General features: G+C 48.1%; 1 protein-coding gene across 2 annotated transcripts in view; it reads right to left on the bottom strand.

Annotated features, from left to right (window-relative positions):
* DIP2A (disco interacting protein 2 homolog A) overlaps nucleotides 1-14408 on the bottom strand; it is a 119448-nt gene extending 105040 nt beyond the window's left edge. For both annotated transcript variants that reach the window (XM_030330702.1, XM_030330705.1), the window contains exon 1: nucleotides 14132-14408. In XM_030330702.1, the coding sequence (XP_030186562.1) occupies nucleotides 14132-14222 (91 nt within the window). In that variant the 5' untranslated portion in view covers nucleotides 14223-14408. The remainder of the gene's footprint in view (nucleotides 1-14131) is intronic.
* Nucleotides 14409-16062: the final 1654 nt, after the last annotated feature.

The following is a 16062-nucleotide window of genomic DNA, read 5'->3' as shown; positions in this document are numbered from 1 at the left end:
CTGATTCCTTCAAACCAGTTACTTGTGGTGTGAAAACACGTTACTGATTCCCTGGGGTGGAACTGCACCCAGCACTTTGGCAGCCTTGTTAATTCTGACGCTTCACTAATTCTCTGGGACTGTTTTGTGTAAGTAAACTTACAGTTTACAAATAGTTTTGTCTCCTCCTTACCAATCGTAATATCAATAGATGTTAGATAACTAGATCTTTATTGTCTTCCTAATTTTATGGGAGTATTTTAAAAATTTAAGTTTAAAATTTTTCTTTGAGGGAGAGAGAGTGCACACGAGGGTGGGGAGGGGACAAGAGCTAGGGAGACAGAGGATCCAAAGCAGGCTGTATGCTGATAGCAGACAGCCCGATGCGGGGCTCAAACCCACAGACCTTAACATCATGACCTGAGCCAACAATCACAAGGTCTGGGGGTTTGAGCCCCACATCGGGCTCTGTGCTGACAGCTCAGAGCCTGGAGTCTGCTCTGGATTCTATGTCTCCCTCTCTCTTGGCCCTTCCCCCACTTGCGCTCTCTCTCTTTCTCTCAAAAATAAATAAACATTAAAAAAATTTTTAATTTAAATTTTAATGAATTAAAAGTATATTAAATTGACTTTTCAGTTTCCCAGTCCCACGTATGACTAGTGGCTACCACAGTGGTAATGGCTACAGTGGCTGCAGCACTAAACCTTTCCAACACCACAGAAAATTCTAGAGCTGACAGGTACCTGTCTCAGTCCTACTCACCTCACACATCCACAACACCCACCCGGCTGCAGGAAGCATTTGAGTTTCTTTCAACACTGGTCAAGACTCCAGAGGGCCCAGTCCAGGTTCCTTACCAGGATGCATAAATCCTCCTATAAGCCAAACCCCTGCCTTTCCCAACCTGCTCTCTCTACCCATCTGCCTGGGGAGCATAGTCTGGAAATACTCCAGCCCACCTCAGCTTTGGCTCATCTTCCTTTGTCTAGCATGTTCTTCCCTGTCCTCCTACTACACCCTCTGCACACATGCTTTCAAAATAAAAAACTGCAGGGGCACCTGGGTGGCTCAGTAGGTTGAGCATCCAACTGTTGGCTTCGGCTCAGGTCATGATCCCAGCGTCGCCCAGTGTGGATAGCTACCCCCAAATGAGTCCCATACCCATTTCACAATACTGCCACTGTTTATGTGTCTTTCCATCCTCACTAGGTCATGAGCATCTTGGCACTCAGTCTGTTGAATACTGTTGAATGACACGATGACACACAGAGTCAGCTTGGTGGCCAGAACGAAATAGCACAGCCAGGTGGCTTAATCAACAAGAAGTTATTTTAGCATCGTTCTTAAGGCTAGAAGTCTGAGCTCAGGGAACCAGCAGGTTTGGTTCTTCCTGAGGCCTGTCTCCATAGCTTGCAGACAGCCACCTTCTCACCTGTCCTCATGTGGCTTTTTCTCTGTGTGCAAGTGCTCCTGGTATCCCCTCCTCTAGTAGGACCCCAGTCCTGCTGGACCAGGCCCACCCTATGACCTCATTTAACCTTAATCACCTTGTTAGAGGCCCTGTCTCCAGATACTGTCACAAGGGGGTGTTGGGCTTCAACAAAGGAATTTGGGCAGACACAATTCAGCCCATAAAACCAAGATTACTTACTAATAAGGCTAGAATATCTCATTTCTAAAACCTTTATCTCTAAAATATCCTAATTTTCGTGTTCCCTGAAAAGGGCTAATCCTTAGCCTCCATCCTCAGAGATAACCAAAGGAAGAAACAAAGCCCAGGAGTTACATAGGAACTTTCTACGATAGGCTTTTTGGAGTTACTTACCTGCTTCATCAAACATGAGTGTGTCCTTTCACATTTCAGATACTCAATTTAAAGGTCTTTTATCAAAGATCCTGGAGAAAAAGTTCTGAAATCTGAAAAGAAATAAAAGATCTTTCTCCGCTATTTCCAAAATGGTAATCTCAAGTCACAGTCAGTATAAACTGAAGGAACGGGATTCTATTCTTTCCTTAAAGCTGAATAACACAAAGCCAAAGTCTGAAAGGAAACCCCTACGTGATTATTGTCCCCCAGTGATTATCTGAGGTACTGCCCCAAAAATCCAGGAAGTCTTAAAAACAGAAGCCATTCATCTCCTGTGTGAAAAAGGAAGAGGGAATTTGGGTACATCACTCAAAATGATTATCAATAAATGACAGAGGCAACTATTTTTAGGTATTGTGTCTTTTACTGATTACACAGGTTTTTCTTTGCTGTGTAGCATATAATTTCCTAGTCTTTTTAATAGACAAGGACAATATCAGAAATGTTACATAATCTTTTCTACAAAGACTGACCCACAAAGATTATGTTATTCTTACTCAGAAGCAACTTCATTGCAAACAAAATGCTATAGCAAGAATTAGTTTTTATTAATTATTATTATTATTATTATTATTATTACTTGAGAAAGAGAGAGAGAGCGTGAGCAGGGGAGAGGGGCAGTGAGAGAAAGAATCCCCAGCAGGCCCTATGCTCAGACAGAGCCCAATGCAGGGCTTGATACTAAGACCCTAGGATCGTGACCTGAGCCAAAATCAAGAGTCGAAAGCTAAACTGAGTCACTCAGATGCCTTTATTATTTTTTTTTTTTTTTTAGTAATCTGTACACCCAACATGGGGCTCAAACTCATTAAGATTAAGAGTAGCACGCTCGAGGGGCGCCTGGGTGGCGCAGTCGGTTAAGCGTCCGACTTCAGCCAGGTCACGATCTCGCGGTCCGTGAGTTCGAGCCCCGCGTCGGTCTCTGGGCTGATGGCTCAGAGCCTGGAGCCTGTTTCCGATTCTGTGTCTCCCTCTCTCTCTGCCCCTCCCCCGTTCATGCTCTGTCTCTCTCTGTCCCAAAAATAAATAAAAAATGTTGAAAAAAAAAATTAAAAAAAAAAAGAGTAGCATGCTCGACTAACTGAACCGGCCAGGCATCCCGGCGAGAATTACTTTTAAAGGGTTTACTAGCAGGGATGTCAGGGTGGCTCGGTCGATTGAGCGCCCAACTCTTGATCTAGGCTCAGGTCACGATCTCATGGTTTGTGAGACTGAGCCCCACATCAGGCTTTCAGGTGACAGTGTGGAGCCTGCTTGGGATTCTCCCTCTCCTCTCTCTGCCCCTCCCCTGCTCCTGCGCGCGCTCTCTCTCTCTCTCTCTCTCTGCCCCTTCCCCATTCACATGTGCGCCCTCTCTCCCTCCCTCTCTCATAATAAATAAACTTAAAAAAAAAGATTTACTAGCAGAGCAGAATAAAGTAACTTAATCTTACTTTGTTCCTACCCTTTCTCCAGGTAGGTCATGGTACAGTAACCAAATACTTGGTATGAATTCGTTCTTACTTTATTATTATTTTTTTAACATTCATTTTTGAAAGACAGAAAGAGACAGAGTGCGAGTGGGGGAGGGGCAGAGAGAGAAGGAGACACAGAATCCGAAGCAGGCTCCAGACTCTGAGCCGTCAGCACAGAGCCCAACGCGGGGTGCAAACCCATGCACCGTGAGCTCATGACCTGAGCCGAAGTTGGACGCTCAACCGACTAAGCCACCCAGGCATCCCTGTTTTTATTTTAAATAAATGTTGCATATCACATCAGGCAAAACAACACATTAAAAGATGAAATAAAAATGTATTTTCAAAAATTACAACTATTTTCTTACTTTTTAACTAAAACAATGGACCGCTCAACCTAGACCCTGATGATGAGATGGGCACGGCAGCAACATGCTGGCTAACATTCACTGGGGACACACGACGTGAAATGTGGGTGCCAACTATGGGGCATGGTGTGACACTGCTCCCCAAGGCTCATATTTCCATGGGGACATTTCACCAGGCAGAGACTCTTCATTCGCACAGACCAGGGCCCCCACTCCAGTCTCTTTTCAAACTTCTAAGTCCTGGAGGCATATTTACCCCACTTTGTGAGACTAAAGGTCTAAAGACAGAAGGAGCTAAATGACCAATAGCGGCTCCTCAGAAAGCACGACCCAGACCCCACATGCCCCATACCTCAGCAGAAGGCCTGCCCTGGGGAGCAAGGCCAGGTGGCCCTCCCCAAGAAGGCTGTCCTCGAGGCTGCCAACAAGTGCCTCGTGTGAGAAAGGCACAGGCAGCCGGCCAAGAAAGGGTCCCGCTCCAGACCCAGCCAGCACTGAGCAGGATGGCAATGCCATTCTCTTCAAGGTCCTTGTGACGACTGAGCAGGGCACACACTTGGGACAACATTCTCTGGAAGAACCTCCTTACAGTAAGTGCTCCAATGCTAGAGTCACGAGAGGGAGGTGGGTTTTCAGTACCACTGGTCAATCTTCAATAGAACCAGCTCTTAATTAGTAGTCAGGAATAGGTCAGGCACAAACGCCCATAGAACTCACAGGGAAGGGGCTCTAGCATCAGCATACCAAATTTGTGATCCTCTCAGTACCTGTCACATGAATGAAGCATTTAATGAACGTGTCCTGTCCGCAGTAGTGAATGCATTCCTCAAAGTCATCTTGAAACAGCGAAACAAGCCAACCAGCTGGCGTCACTGTTGTCATGGTGAGCGCATTCTGACCAGTTCTTCCTTGAATCAATGAACAAGTGCATTTTCCCTCAAATCCAGTCACCCTTCTTTCTATTCCCCATCTCGCCCCCGTGCGTGCGGGCGGCACCTCAAACCGAAGCCCAGTACTCACGTCTTGACTCCTTGCCGCCTTCCCCACCGGCGCCCGTCAGCCAATTCCTTCCATTTCTCCTTCGGGCCCAGTGGCTTCTCGCCCCACAACAGCTGCCACTTCTCACGCAGCAGCGCCTGCCTCCTAAGTGATCTGAACCCGGCTCACTCTTGCCTCCCTGCAATCCATTCCTGTCACCACAGCTGGTGAGTCTTCAAGGACATAAACCGTCAAAGCAGCAGAAGCTCCAGGGGCCACTCATCACACTTAAAGTAGAAACCAGTAGATCCCCAGGCTCGGCCTAGGCTCAGGGGGCCTAGGCTCAGGCGGCGTTTCAGGCCTATCTCCTTCAAGCCGCCCACCTTCTCATCGCCCAACTGCTTGGGATGCTCCCTCCCCAGTCACGTGGAGGCACCTGCCCAGAGGTGTTTTCTGACCACTGGTCTAAAACCACATCCCCAAGTCCCAGTTGTTGGCTTTCTTTACAGCAGAGCCTGGATTTATGTAGGTCAGTGGACGTGGATGACATGGCAGCGGCTCTGGTGCCAGGGACACAGAGGACAGCAAGGCAGGTTCGGCCCCAGCTCTCATGAAGTATCGTGAAGGACCACTAAACCAGAATCAGCCACAGGCAAGAGGGTCCTGAGAAGAGTGAACAATTCAATTCAATACACACTGACCAACAACTATGTGACAGGTACAGTCTCGGAGTGCAGACCATTGATAAGGGAGATAGACACGCAAACCAACACCACCAGATAAATCAGCCTTTCAACCTGGGTCTAGACCAGAGAGCCCCGATGGCAGTTTAGGGCCTCTGAGAAGCAGATGCTAAGACAGGATAGACATGCAAGAGACATGCAAGCGATTTACGTGGGAAGTGCAGGTGAAGGAGGGAGCCAGAGGAGGCCAGAAAGTTGTGTGACAAGATGCAGGTGATCCCTTGCAGAGGGGAGAGGAAAGGAAGGCAGAGTGGGTAGAAAAAGTCTTAGACTCCACACAGCTCTAAGAAAGTTTCAGGCCAGTGTGGAATCCTGGAGCCAAAGTCCCCAGCAGAAGCCTCAGGCTTCCAGGAAGGAGCCTGCTTTTGTATTCCTGCAATGGAAGTGGGGCTCAGCGTGAAGCTGGTGTGGACCCACAACCCAGAGGTGAGGCCATAGGTGGATACGGCCACTGTGGGGCTCAGAACAACCTACTAGATCACACTTGAGACTTGAGCCTCACATCAGCAGGGACTCCATTGGTAGTTTCTTCCTGGTAGTTTAGGCAACAACGACCAAATTCTGGTTCAATGGCTCCCTGAGGCACAGGTCTGTCCTGCTGACGGATGGCTTCACTGAATCTGGAAAACTATTGACAAAAAGCTAAGTATTCAGTCAACCACAGATGATTCTTGATTTCAAATTGAAAATAGGAGGGGGTGACTGGGTGGCTCAGTTAGTTAAGCATCAACCTCAGCTCAGGTCATGATCTCGAGGTCCCTGAGCTCGAGCCCCGCATCAGGCTCTGTGCTGACAGCTCAGAGCCTAGAGCCTGCTTCAGATTCTGTGTCTCCCTCTCTCTCTGTCCCTCCCCATCTCACGCTGTCTCTCTCTCTCTTAAAAATAAACATTAAAATAAAATAAAATAAAATAGAAAATAGGATGGTGCCTGGGTGGCGCAGTCAGTTGAGCATCTGACTCTTGGTTTTGGTTCAGGTCATGACCTCACAGCCATAAAACTGAGGCCCCATTGGGCTCCATGCTGGGTGTGGAGCCTGCTTAAGATTCTCTCTCTCTCTCTCTCTCTCTCTCTCTCTCTCTCTCTCTCTCTGTGTCTCTGTCTCTCTCTCTTTCTCTCTCTCCCTCCCCCTCTGCGCCTCCCCCACTCACACGTGTGTGCCCTCTCTCCAAAAAAAAAAAAAAAACTGTGAAACAAAACAAAACAAAACTGAAAACGGGGTGCCTGATTGGCTTCATCAGTGGAGCATGCAACTCTTGATCTCAGGGTCATGAGTTCTAGCTCTACATTGGGTATGGAGCCTACTTAAAATAAAAAATTGAAATAAAAAATTAAATAAAACTGAAAATAAATACCATGTGTAGTTTTTGCCCTTTTATTAATTAAATAATCATTCATTAAAACGCCTAAAATATGCTAGGTACTGAGGACATAAAGATGAACAGACCAAAACCTCCTCTTGAAGTGTTCCCTATGACGTAGCAAAGAAAAACAAGCAAACAAATACAACAGTGTGATAAATCCCACGACAGGGACACAATGAGTGCTACGGGGACACAGAAGAGTAGGCACCTAACTGGAGAAGGGTGGGTGGTGTTTCTTCGAGGAAGGCAGAACTTCAAAGAGAAAGTGAAGTTTAAACTTAAGTCCTAAAACAAAGGCAGGAATTCAACAGTACAGAATAGTTGGCAATGAAATGTGCAGAGTTTTAGGATATTAAAACTGAAATCAGGGGCGCCTGGGTGGCTCAGTCGGTTAAGCGTCCAACTTCGGCCTCAGGTCATGATCTCACAGTCAGTGAGTTCGAGTCCCGCATCGGGCTCTGTGCTGACAGCTCAGAGCCTAGAGCCTGCTTCAGATTCTGTGTCTCCCTCGCTCTCTGCCCCTCCCCCACTCACACTCTGTCTCTGTCTCTCAAAGATGAATAAATGTTAAAAAAAAATTTTTTTTAAACTGAAATCATAGTATTGATATTCTTTTAAAAATTTATAAATCAAAATTCTCTAAGAAGAAAATTTATACATGTATATATATTTTTAATGTTTATTTATTTTTGAGAGAGACAGAGAGACAGAAAGACAGAGTGCAAGCAGGGAAGGGGCAGAGAGAGAGGGAGACACACAATCCAAAGCAGGCTCCAGGCTCTAAGCTATCAGCACAGAGCCTGACACGGGGCTTGAACCCACAAGCCATAAATAAGACCATGACCTGAGCCGAAGTCGGACACCCAACCGACTGAGCCACCCAGGCGCCCCAAGAAAAAAAAATTGTAAACAGACAACTGTGCTAGAATGATTCACTACAAATAGAAAAAAATTCTAAAGGAAATATTCCTGAATCATACAAGCTATAATTTTTACAGTAAAAAATTTTTAAGTATTATTTTTAGAGATTTTCACACATGTTTTATGAATTGAAAGATCTGATTGACTTTACATATACAACCAGAAATCCTTCTTACACCAGGAAAAAGCTAAAAAATATGTTACAAAAAGTATAAAGAAAAAGATAATGGCATCTGGTATTTCCTTAAAAACTCTGTTAGAGTTGCACGGACTGGCACTGCTCAAAGGTCTTAGGCTCAGGACCCCTTCACGCTCTTAAAAATTACTGAGGACTCCGGAGAGTTTTTGTTTGTATGTGTTTATACTGATCAACGTTTACCATATTAGAAATTAAAACGGTAAAAATTTTAAAATATTTAATTCACTGAAATTTTTTATAATAAGCTATGTTAACATAAACATATTTTTAATAAAAAGTAGCAGATTTCCAAAGCCAAAAACATTCAGTGAGTACGGGTATTGTTTTCCTTTTACAAACCCCTTTAGTACCTGGCTTTATAGAAAACAGTTGGATAGATTCTCTTATCAGAATCAACATCAATCTTGTTGCAACATTTGGCTTCATTTGAAGTCAGATCCCGCCTCACACACACATGTATGTTGAAAAAGGGAAAGGTGTTTCGGTAGCCTCTTGAGATCATTGTGGACATTCTTCTATGATACCACACCACCAAAACTAGGCAAGTGGTAGGTAGTTTCCCACTGAATAGTTGCAATGTTGAGTCTAAAACCGTATCAATGAACTTTTCAGAACTTTTCCTACTGTTACATTACAACCCAATGGTCGTATCTTTTACCCATGCACAAATTTGTAACATGATACCTTGATATTTAGAAAACACTGGTTCACAGGGCTCCTGGGCAGCTCAGTCAGTTGAGCGACTTTGGTGCAGGTCATGATCTCACGGTTCATGAATCCAAGCCCCGAATTGGGCTTGTTGCCGTCAGCCTGTCAGCACGGAGCCTGCTTTGGATCCTTTATCCCCTCTCTCTACCCCTACCCCGCTTGCGCTCTCTCAAAAATAAATAAACATTGAAAAAAGAAAATACTGGTTCACAGAATTATGTAGATCTTCCTAATGTTGACACATTTCATTATATGATATCAAATACACTAATACTGCCACTGATCTCATCAAAAAGTATTTAATGTAATAGGAAGTTGTCATGCTCATGGTACAGATAAGTTTTATAAAATTTAAATTTTTGTTCAAAAGCACAAATAGTACCATTGACCACAAATTCTGACAGCTGTTCTCTTTCATTTACGTTCTAGAAAATGTCCATCAACTATCCAAGTCTCAGTGACTACAGTTTATCTACAACCCACTTTTTGAAGCAAAAATAGCATTCTGCGACAAAAGTCATTAGCTCATTTTGTAACTCAAAATACACAACCGTGGGGCGCCTGGGTGGCGCAGTCGGTTAAGCGTCCGACTTCAGCCAGGTCACGATCTCGCGGTCCGTGAGTTCGAGCCCCGCGTCGGGCTCTGGGCTGATGGCTCAGAGCCCGGAGCCTGTTTCCGATTCTGTGTCTCCCTCTCTCTCTGCCTCTCCCCCGTTCATGCTCTGTCTCTCTCTGTCCCAAAAATAAATAAACGTTGAAAAAAAAAAAAACAACCGCTATTCCTCAAAACAGGTCCTGTACCTCTCTGTGTGGCACCTCTCATTTCCTCACACAGACTCTTAAAAAGACAAGTATTCAAGGGTTGAGATTTAAGAAAATTAATTTTTATTGCTTCATCAGTAAAAGGAAGGCTATGTTTAAGTCAAAGTGGGGAGTTGGTGAAGAAAGCAACGATGTCAGTATGATTGGGGGCCCTGGCCTCAATTGGTGCTAAGGTACCAGCATCGCTTGTCTATCAATACAAACACAGAGAAAACAGCCATGACATCTTCGTGTTATTATGAAAAGTTATTATGAAAAGTCTTCCCTCACAGGCCCCCAGAAAGGGCCTCAGAGACCCCCAGAGGTCAGTGAACCACTGTTTAGGAAGCACCAGCAGATTACTTCTGAAAGGAAACCTAGGAAATGGATAGCAGAGAACACTGCTAGAGAGGTGTGGAGGGGGGGCTGCATGCGCATGTGCACGCGTGTGCACACACACACACACACACTCATTCACTCACTCTATCCTACATTTCCTTGGAACCGCTTCACTTCTCTGCCACCTGTATCTGCACGACTTTTTAATATAACCGTGTGCAAAGCTGATCCATGAAGAAACAGAGCTAACCCTGACCTCTGACAGCTGAAACATTAGCTAGTGTCCAGCGGGCACTCAACAATCACTGAATGTACAAATAACAAATACAAAAAACAAAAAGTGGCAAGAATTCCAAAAGTGGGAGCAAGTGCGATGAGAGTTGCAAGAAAGTAGCCACATGAGAGATGATCAAGAAAGGCTCCAAATAAGAAGGCATTTGGGTTGGGCTTTGATGGGTGAAAAGAATTTGGACATGAGAACTTTAATACACCACAAAATATTTACAAAGCACAACACATGTTTACTGACATAAAGGCAAGGTCAGGCTACCATTTGAAAATGAAGAATTATATCACAAATTATAGACATTAAAGACATTTAAAGAGGAAAACAGCTTTGTGAAGAAGTCCCTTCCTCTGCACACACAGAGCTTCCCCCTTTTTCACTTGCCTGCATCCAGGCTGCGGCCCCTGCATTGACAGAATGCAATAAAATAAGAACCAGACTAGAGTTAAAGCTTTGAAATAGACCCGTTAACCAGAATAAAGAAACGGGAGTGGAGCAAATGTAGTCTATTATGTAGGAACTTCATTCTAAGCCACCGCAGGCCACTAAAACAAAGCACAAACTTCACACCACCATCCATGTGTCTAGAGCAGCTGGGCAGCAATAGCCCCAAGACACTAGGTGGCACCAATTGGGAGGTATACAGGAGGCAATCTGACACTATGATAGGTAAAGCACAAGTGTTTGGGAATTAACTCTTTTTTAAAGTCACACTTTTAATAACCTCATTTTCATCCATGGACATTTTCATATGCTTTGAGGAGCCACAAGTGTGAATTCTATGTGTTTGTGGCAGGGGTGGGGGCAGGGTAGGGTGTCTAAGAAGAGCGGGTGGGGTTCTGTGTAGCTCCACCTTTCACCCACATCTTAATTTTAAGGAAAGCATAACACGGGTGCAACAGCCAGGAAAGTTAGGGAGCAAGACCACAGTTGTTCCTTATTTCCCTCTTGGGAATCCACAAGGAAAAGTCACAAATCTGCCCTATGGGGAAGAAAAATCAGTGCATTCTAAGACCAGAACCTTCCCTAACAGCCACTCCCAACTACAATGGCCAATGATGAGAATCCAATGAAGATGCTGGAGAACAAGGCCGCATGAGTTATGAATAAAGGCAGGGGCATACTTTCAACCAGTCACTGGTGTACAGGCCAAGGGGAAGTTGTGCAGGATTTTCCAGATTACCCAGGTATCTAGTCCCACCTGTCTCCACAGAGGCAGCACTTTGTCCGTGAAGCTCCTCTGTCCCCTGACCTGCCTAGCACAGTGTCAACTCTAGGTTTAAGCAAGTTCTCATTCAGACGAATGTGCGCACTGTGAAGTCATCCTATTTTGACATTACTTTATTGTGAATGAGAAGTTTATCCCCCCACACAATGGGGGGCAGGGAGGTACAGGACAAAGAGAGGTCCACGTCCTCCTTCTACTTGATCAAAAGTTAACAGTGACAACAATGAAACTAACTTGGGTTGCTTTAGGACTGTATTTCATTAATATTACCTTCCTGTAATTATATAAATAAAACACCTTCCCAGTGTCAAAGCATGTTCGTGTATGCTGTCTGAAACTTTACAAGAACTATAGGATGTCAGTAAGGCTGATGTTCACCCCTTCTACAGCCGACCAAACCCCAGTTCATGGCTGTTATTATTGGATGGAGATTCACGGACACCTACCAGATGCCAGCTACCGTGTGAAGACGCCAAAAGTCTGCCTAAGATGCAGTTCCTATCACAAAGCATCTCCAAGTCCAACAGGGAGGCCCTGTGTCAACAACAATCACAACACAAACTGAAAAAGCCAGCATCAAAGGTATGGAAACACCCCGGGAGCAGGGCCAAGCATGACTGTGCCCGAATAATCACTGACCTATTTGGGCCAAAAGAAAGGTGTCAAGCCAGTCTAGAAGCTGGGACACAAGCCAGGGCTCCCGCCTCCCCGGCTGCTGCTTCACTCCATTCTTTCTTTTGAACGCTCTGTTCCCCACCTTCCTCAGCTTCAGCTATGTTTCCAGGTTCCTCGCCACTTACATATAATATTATACCCTTACTTATCTATCCATCCTCCACACAGGTCTGAAATGACGACAGCAGAAACACATTCAACAGACAAAAAGCACTTTTTCATTGAAGTACTTGTACTATCATACAAATCACCAAATTCTTGAGGATCCAATCTCGTCTGTCAACTCCCTAGAAAGCACTCAAACACACAACCACAAAACAAGAATTGAGGGAATAACAAATCCACTGGAGTAGAAATTAGGAGTGATCTGCAAAAACATCTGAAATATGTAAAGCCTAAACTGCATCTACACGATTTCCCCTTGATGAAGAGCTGTAACAAATTCAGGACAGTACTTCCTGTCAGAACCATTCCTAATTCAAGCTTTTCAGACTTCTCAAGAGCATCTAATCACAAAGAACCCTCAAATCCACCCACTTCTTATTGCACTTCCAGTAAAAAAAAAAAAAAAAAAAAAAAAAGTGTCACATATCATAGAGCCTTAAAAAATTTCAATGCTGAATTCAAAACAGTTGCAGGTAGATGCCATATTATCTGTAAAAGAAAGATAACCACCTACCACTCTGAGGTCGGTGGGGATGAAATGAGTTAGTCCAAGCAAGTACATATTTATTTATTAGATGGTTGTTTCAAAACTTCCCTACCCCAACCTGAGCCAAACATATCAACCTGAAACTTAAAGTAAGAATAACTGGACTGCGGAAAAAATGGATTGTAAAAACCGAAAATGCATTTAAGTTTTGAAAACAGTTATATAGATGCTTTTCTTCAAAGGCTGCAAGGCTGCCCTGATACTGGGCAAAAACTTGCTCTTCCCGCGATGAATCCAAACAGAACATCAGGACACAAGTCTTGGGCACGAGGTAACGTCTAGACGGGGAAAGCCACCCACCTCTGAGGGGGAATCACTCCAGTCTATTTTTAACAAACATTTATTGAATTTTTTTTTTAATTTTTAAAAATTCCGAAAATGGGGCAACAACAACCTCCTTCCAAGTGTTAGGCGCTTGGCATATGTTATTTTAGCCGTAACAATCCGGAGAGTCAGGTGCTGTTCTAACCCCGCTCTACAGCGGAGTTAACTGACACACAAGGCTGGAGTCGGGCTCACGGGTCCACACTCCACGCCAGCAGCAGCTGCCCAGGTACAGCCACCCTCAGGAAGCTCAGACCTGCAGCCTAAACCTCGGATACACACCGCCTACTGCTTGGACAGACAAAAAAAAAAAAAAAAACCCAAAAAACAAAAAACGGTCATTCCCGTCGAGACTCACGTGCTTCAGGCCAAACCACGCAAACAGCAGGGCACAGCGACCCGCCGGAAACCCAAAGGCTGGGGGCAGAGGAAGGGGGGATCCGATCTCCGGATGAGGGCCGGGAGGGGACCCCAGGATCCGAGATGAGGGCCAGGCAGGATCCAGGTCGGGGTCTTGGGGTCCTGGGGTGAGGGCAGGGAGGGGCTCCCGGGGTCCGTGGTGAGGGCTCGCGGAATCCGGGCTGGAGTCTGGGGTCCCGGGATCCGAGGTGAGGGCAGGGCGGGGGTCTCGGGGTCCCGGGTGAGGGCCGGGAGGGAATCGGGCCGGGGTCTGGGGTCCCAGGGTGAAGGCAGGGCGGGGGTGCCGGAGTCCGGGCTGGGAAGGGGTCCCGGGGCGGGGGGGTGGGGGCGTGAGGGCAGGGCGGGATGCTGGCCAGGGTCCCGGGGTCCGAGGTGAGGGCCGGACGGGATCCGGGCTGGGGACTGGGGTCCCGGGGTCCGAGGTGAGGGCAGGGCGGGGGTGTCGGGGTCCGAGGTGAGGGAAGGGCAGGGGTCTCAGGGCTCGGGGTGAGGGCAGGACGGGATCCGGGCTGGGGACTGGGGTCCCGGGGTCTGAGGTGAGGGCAGGGCGGGGGTCTCGGGGTCCGGAGTGAGGGCCGGGCGGGATCCGGGCTGGAGTCTGGGGTCCCGGGGTGCGAGGTGAGGGGAGGGCAGAGGGTCCGGGGCTAGGGGTCTCGGGGTCCGAGGTGAGGGCAGGGCAGAGGTCCCGGGGTCAGGGGTGAGGGTAAGGAGGGATCCGGGCCAGTGTCGGGGGTCCCGGGTGAGGGCCGGGGGCAGGGCCGCTCACCTTCCGACAGCTCCAGCTCCAGCTCCGCCAGGCTCTCCCGCACCTCGGCGGGCAGCGGCACCGCCTCCAGCGCACACCCGCGGTCAGCCATGGCCCGCTTGGCCGCGCCCCGCGGATGACCAGGCCGGATCGCGCCCGGGGTGGGGAGGGGGGGGGGGGGGCTGGGGCCGCGTTCCCGGCCGGGCCAGGGCCGGGCGGTGGCGGCGCAGGCGAAGCCTACCTCGCTCCCCTCAGCCCCGCGACCCGCATCGGCCCGGCGGGGAGCTGAGGCGGCGGGGCAGGGGCGCGGCCCGAGCGGCTGCGCACCGGCGCGGGCGCGAGCACGGGCGCGGGCGCGGGCGCGAGCACGGGACCCACCGCCACCCCGCGCGCTCCCGGCCGCCTGGCAAGCCCTACTTGGAGTGCGCGTGCGCGGCGAGAAGGGCGGGAGGGAGAGTGCGCTTGCGCGGCAGGTCGCGGGCCGGTTTGGCGTCCCCGGCCCGCCCAGCAACACCGAAGACTCGCCCCCATTGGCCCCGAGGATGCAGCGAGGGCACTGCGGGGTCTCATTGGAAGAGGCCGGCAGACGAGATTGTCACCTGGGCTCAGTCGTTGCTTGAGTCCGTCTAGCACCCGCTGGATTCCGCGGTGGCTTCCTTCCTGGGCTGGAGTCTCAGACCTCAGGCAGGGACTCTCCTCCGAGTTTGGGGTCTGGGGCCCCGGCGGCTGCGCAGGCACTACCCACTGGGATGAGAGCAGCCAGTCAGTTCGTGTGTGACCCTGCAGGCCCTGTAAGCGGTCCCTTCAGCTTCACTGTTGGGGCTTTTCACCGATTCCCAGTAGCCTTGCTGGGACAGCCTCTGCACACTTTGAATGCCCTGGCTTTGCGTTCCTGCTCTCAGAGTAGCAGATATTTACAGGGGCCCCCTTGTGAGCCAGACATTTCCCCCAGGGCTTTGTATGTATTAACTCATTTACTTTTCAAAACAGCTGTAGAAGGTATATTATTGACCAAGAATGAGCTCCAGCAGCCATTTCAGACCGTGAAGTGACCGTAGGAAGTGGGAGGACAGGTACAGGGGAACAACAAAACATTAGGAAACTGGGGGCTCGCTGGAGCTGAACTGAGAGACCCACAGGAGTCCTGAAGGAGCTGTTCCCCCAATACATACAGGGAAGTGAATCTGCACTGTGCAAGGGTGGACTGTAGTGGATGTGAATGCAGGCTATGGGGCTCCACCTTGCCTAAGGTCATATCCTTCCTGGAGCCGTCCACATCTGGGGACTGAATGAGTGAAGCAAGACTATAAAGATCTGGCCACTTGGGCCCAACACAGGACACCTCTGTGAGCAATACCAGTTCAGTTCCAGAACACACCAGACCGGCCTTCGGACGCTTCTACTTCCTCTGCCCAGACCTACTTCCTCCCCTTCCTCTCACAGGTGTTGAGACCAGATAAGTATCTTGCACCCAAACTCCATCTAGCATCTGCTTGTGGAGAAGCCATCCTGCAACAGTTGGTACGAGGAGTAGCACATGAGGAGACGGGTGGCATCACTCACCCCTTGTGGTGGGTGGAGCACGCACAGCCCCTGTGGTGTGATCGTTGATGTTTCACCAGCTTTGAAGTGAGAGTGTGAACCAGTGAAAATGGAACACTAAGTGGGTGATGTATTAAGCCTTTTACATTATAGTCGCTATAAGGAAGGATAATGGAACCGGACGGCTACTCCTTATAGATACTCTTAAGAAAAACAACAGACAGCTGAAAGCCATGGAGTCTCTTTGGTCGCATATAAAGAAACCATATCCTACCCTGAGATGATAGAGACCGGGTCTGGGGCACCTGGGTGGCTCAGTTGGTTAAGCGTCCGACTCTTGATTTTGGCTCAGGTTATGATCTCACAGTTTGGTTCATGAGTCCGAGCCCCATGTAGGGCTCTGCTCTGAC

This window comes from Lynx canadensis, chromosome C2 (assembly GCF_007474595.2).
Source record: "Lynx canadensis isolate LIC74 chromosome C2, mLynCan4.pri.v2, whole genome shotgun sequence".
In the NCBI taxonomy this organism is placed as follows: domain Eukaryota; kingdom Metazoa; phylum Chordata; class Mammalia; order Carnivora; family Felidae; genus Lynx; species Lynx canadensis.
The sequence above is the reverse complement of the archived record's forward strand: the minus strand, read 5'-3'. Positions and strand labels throughout refer to the sequence as shown.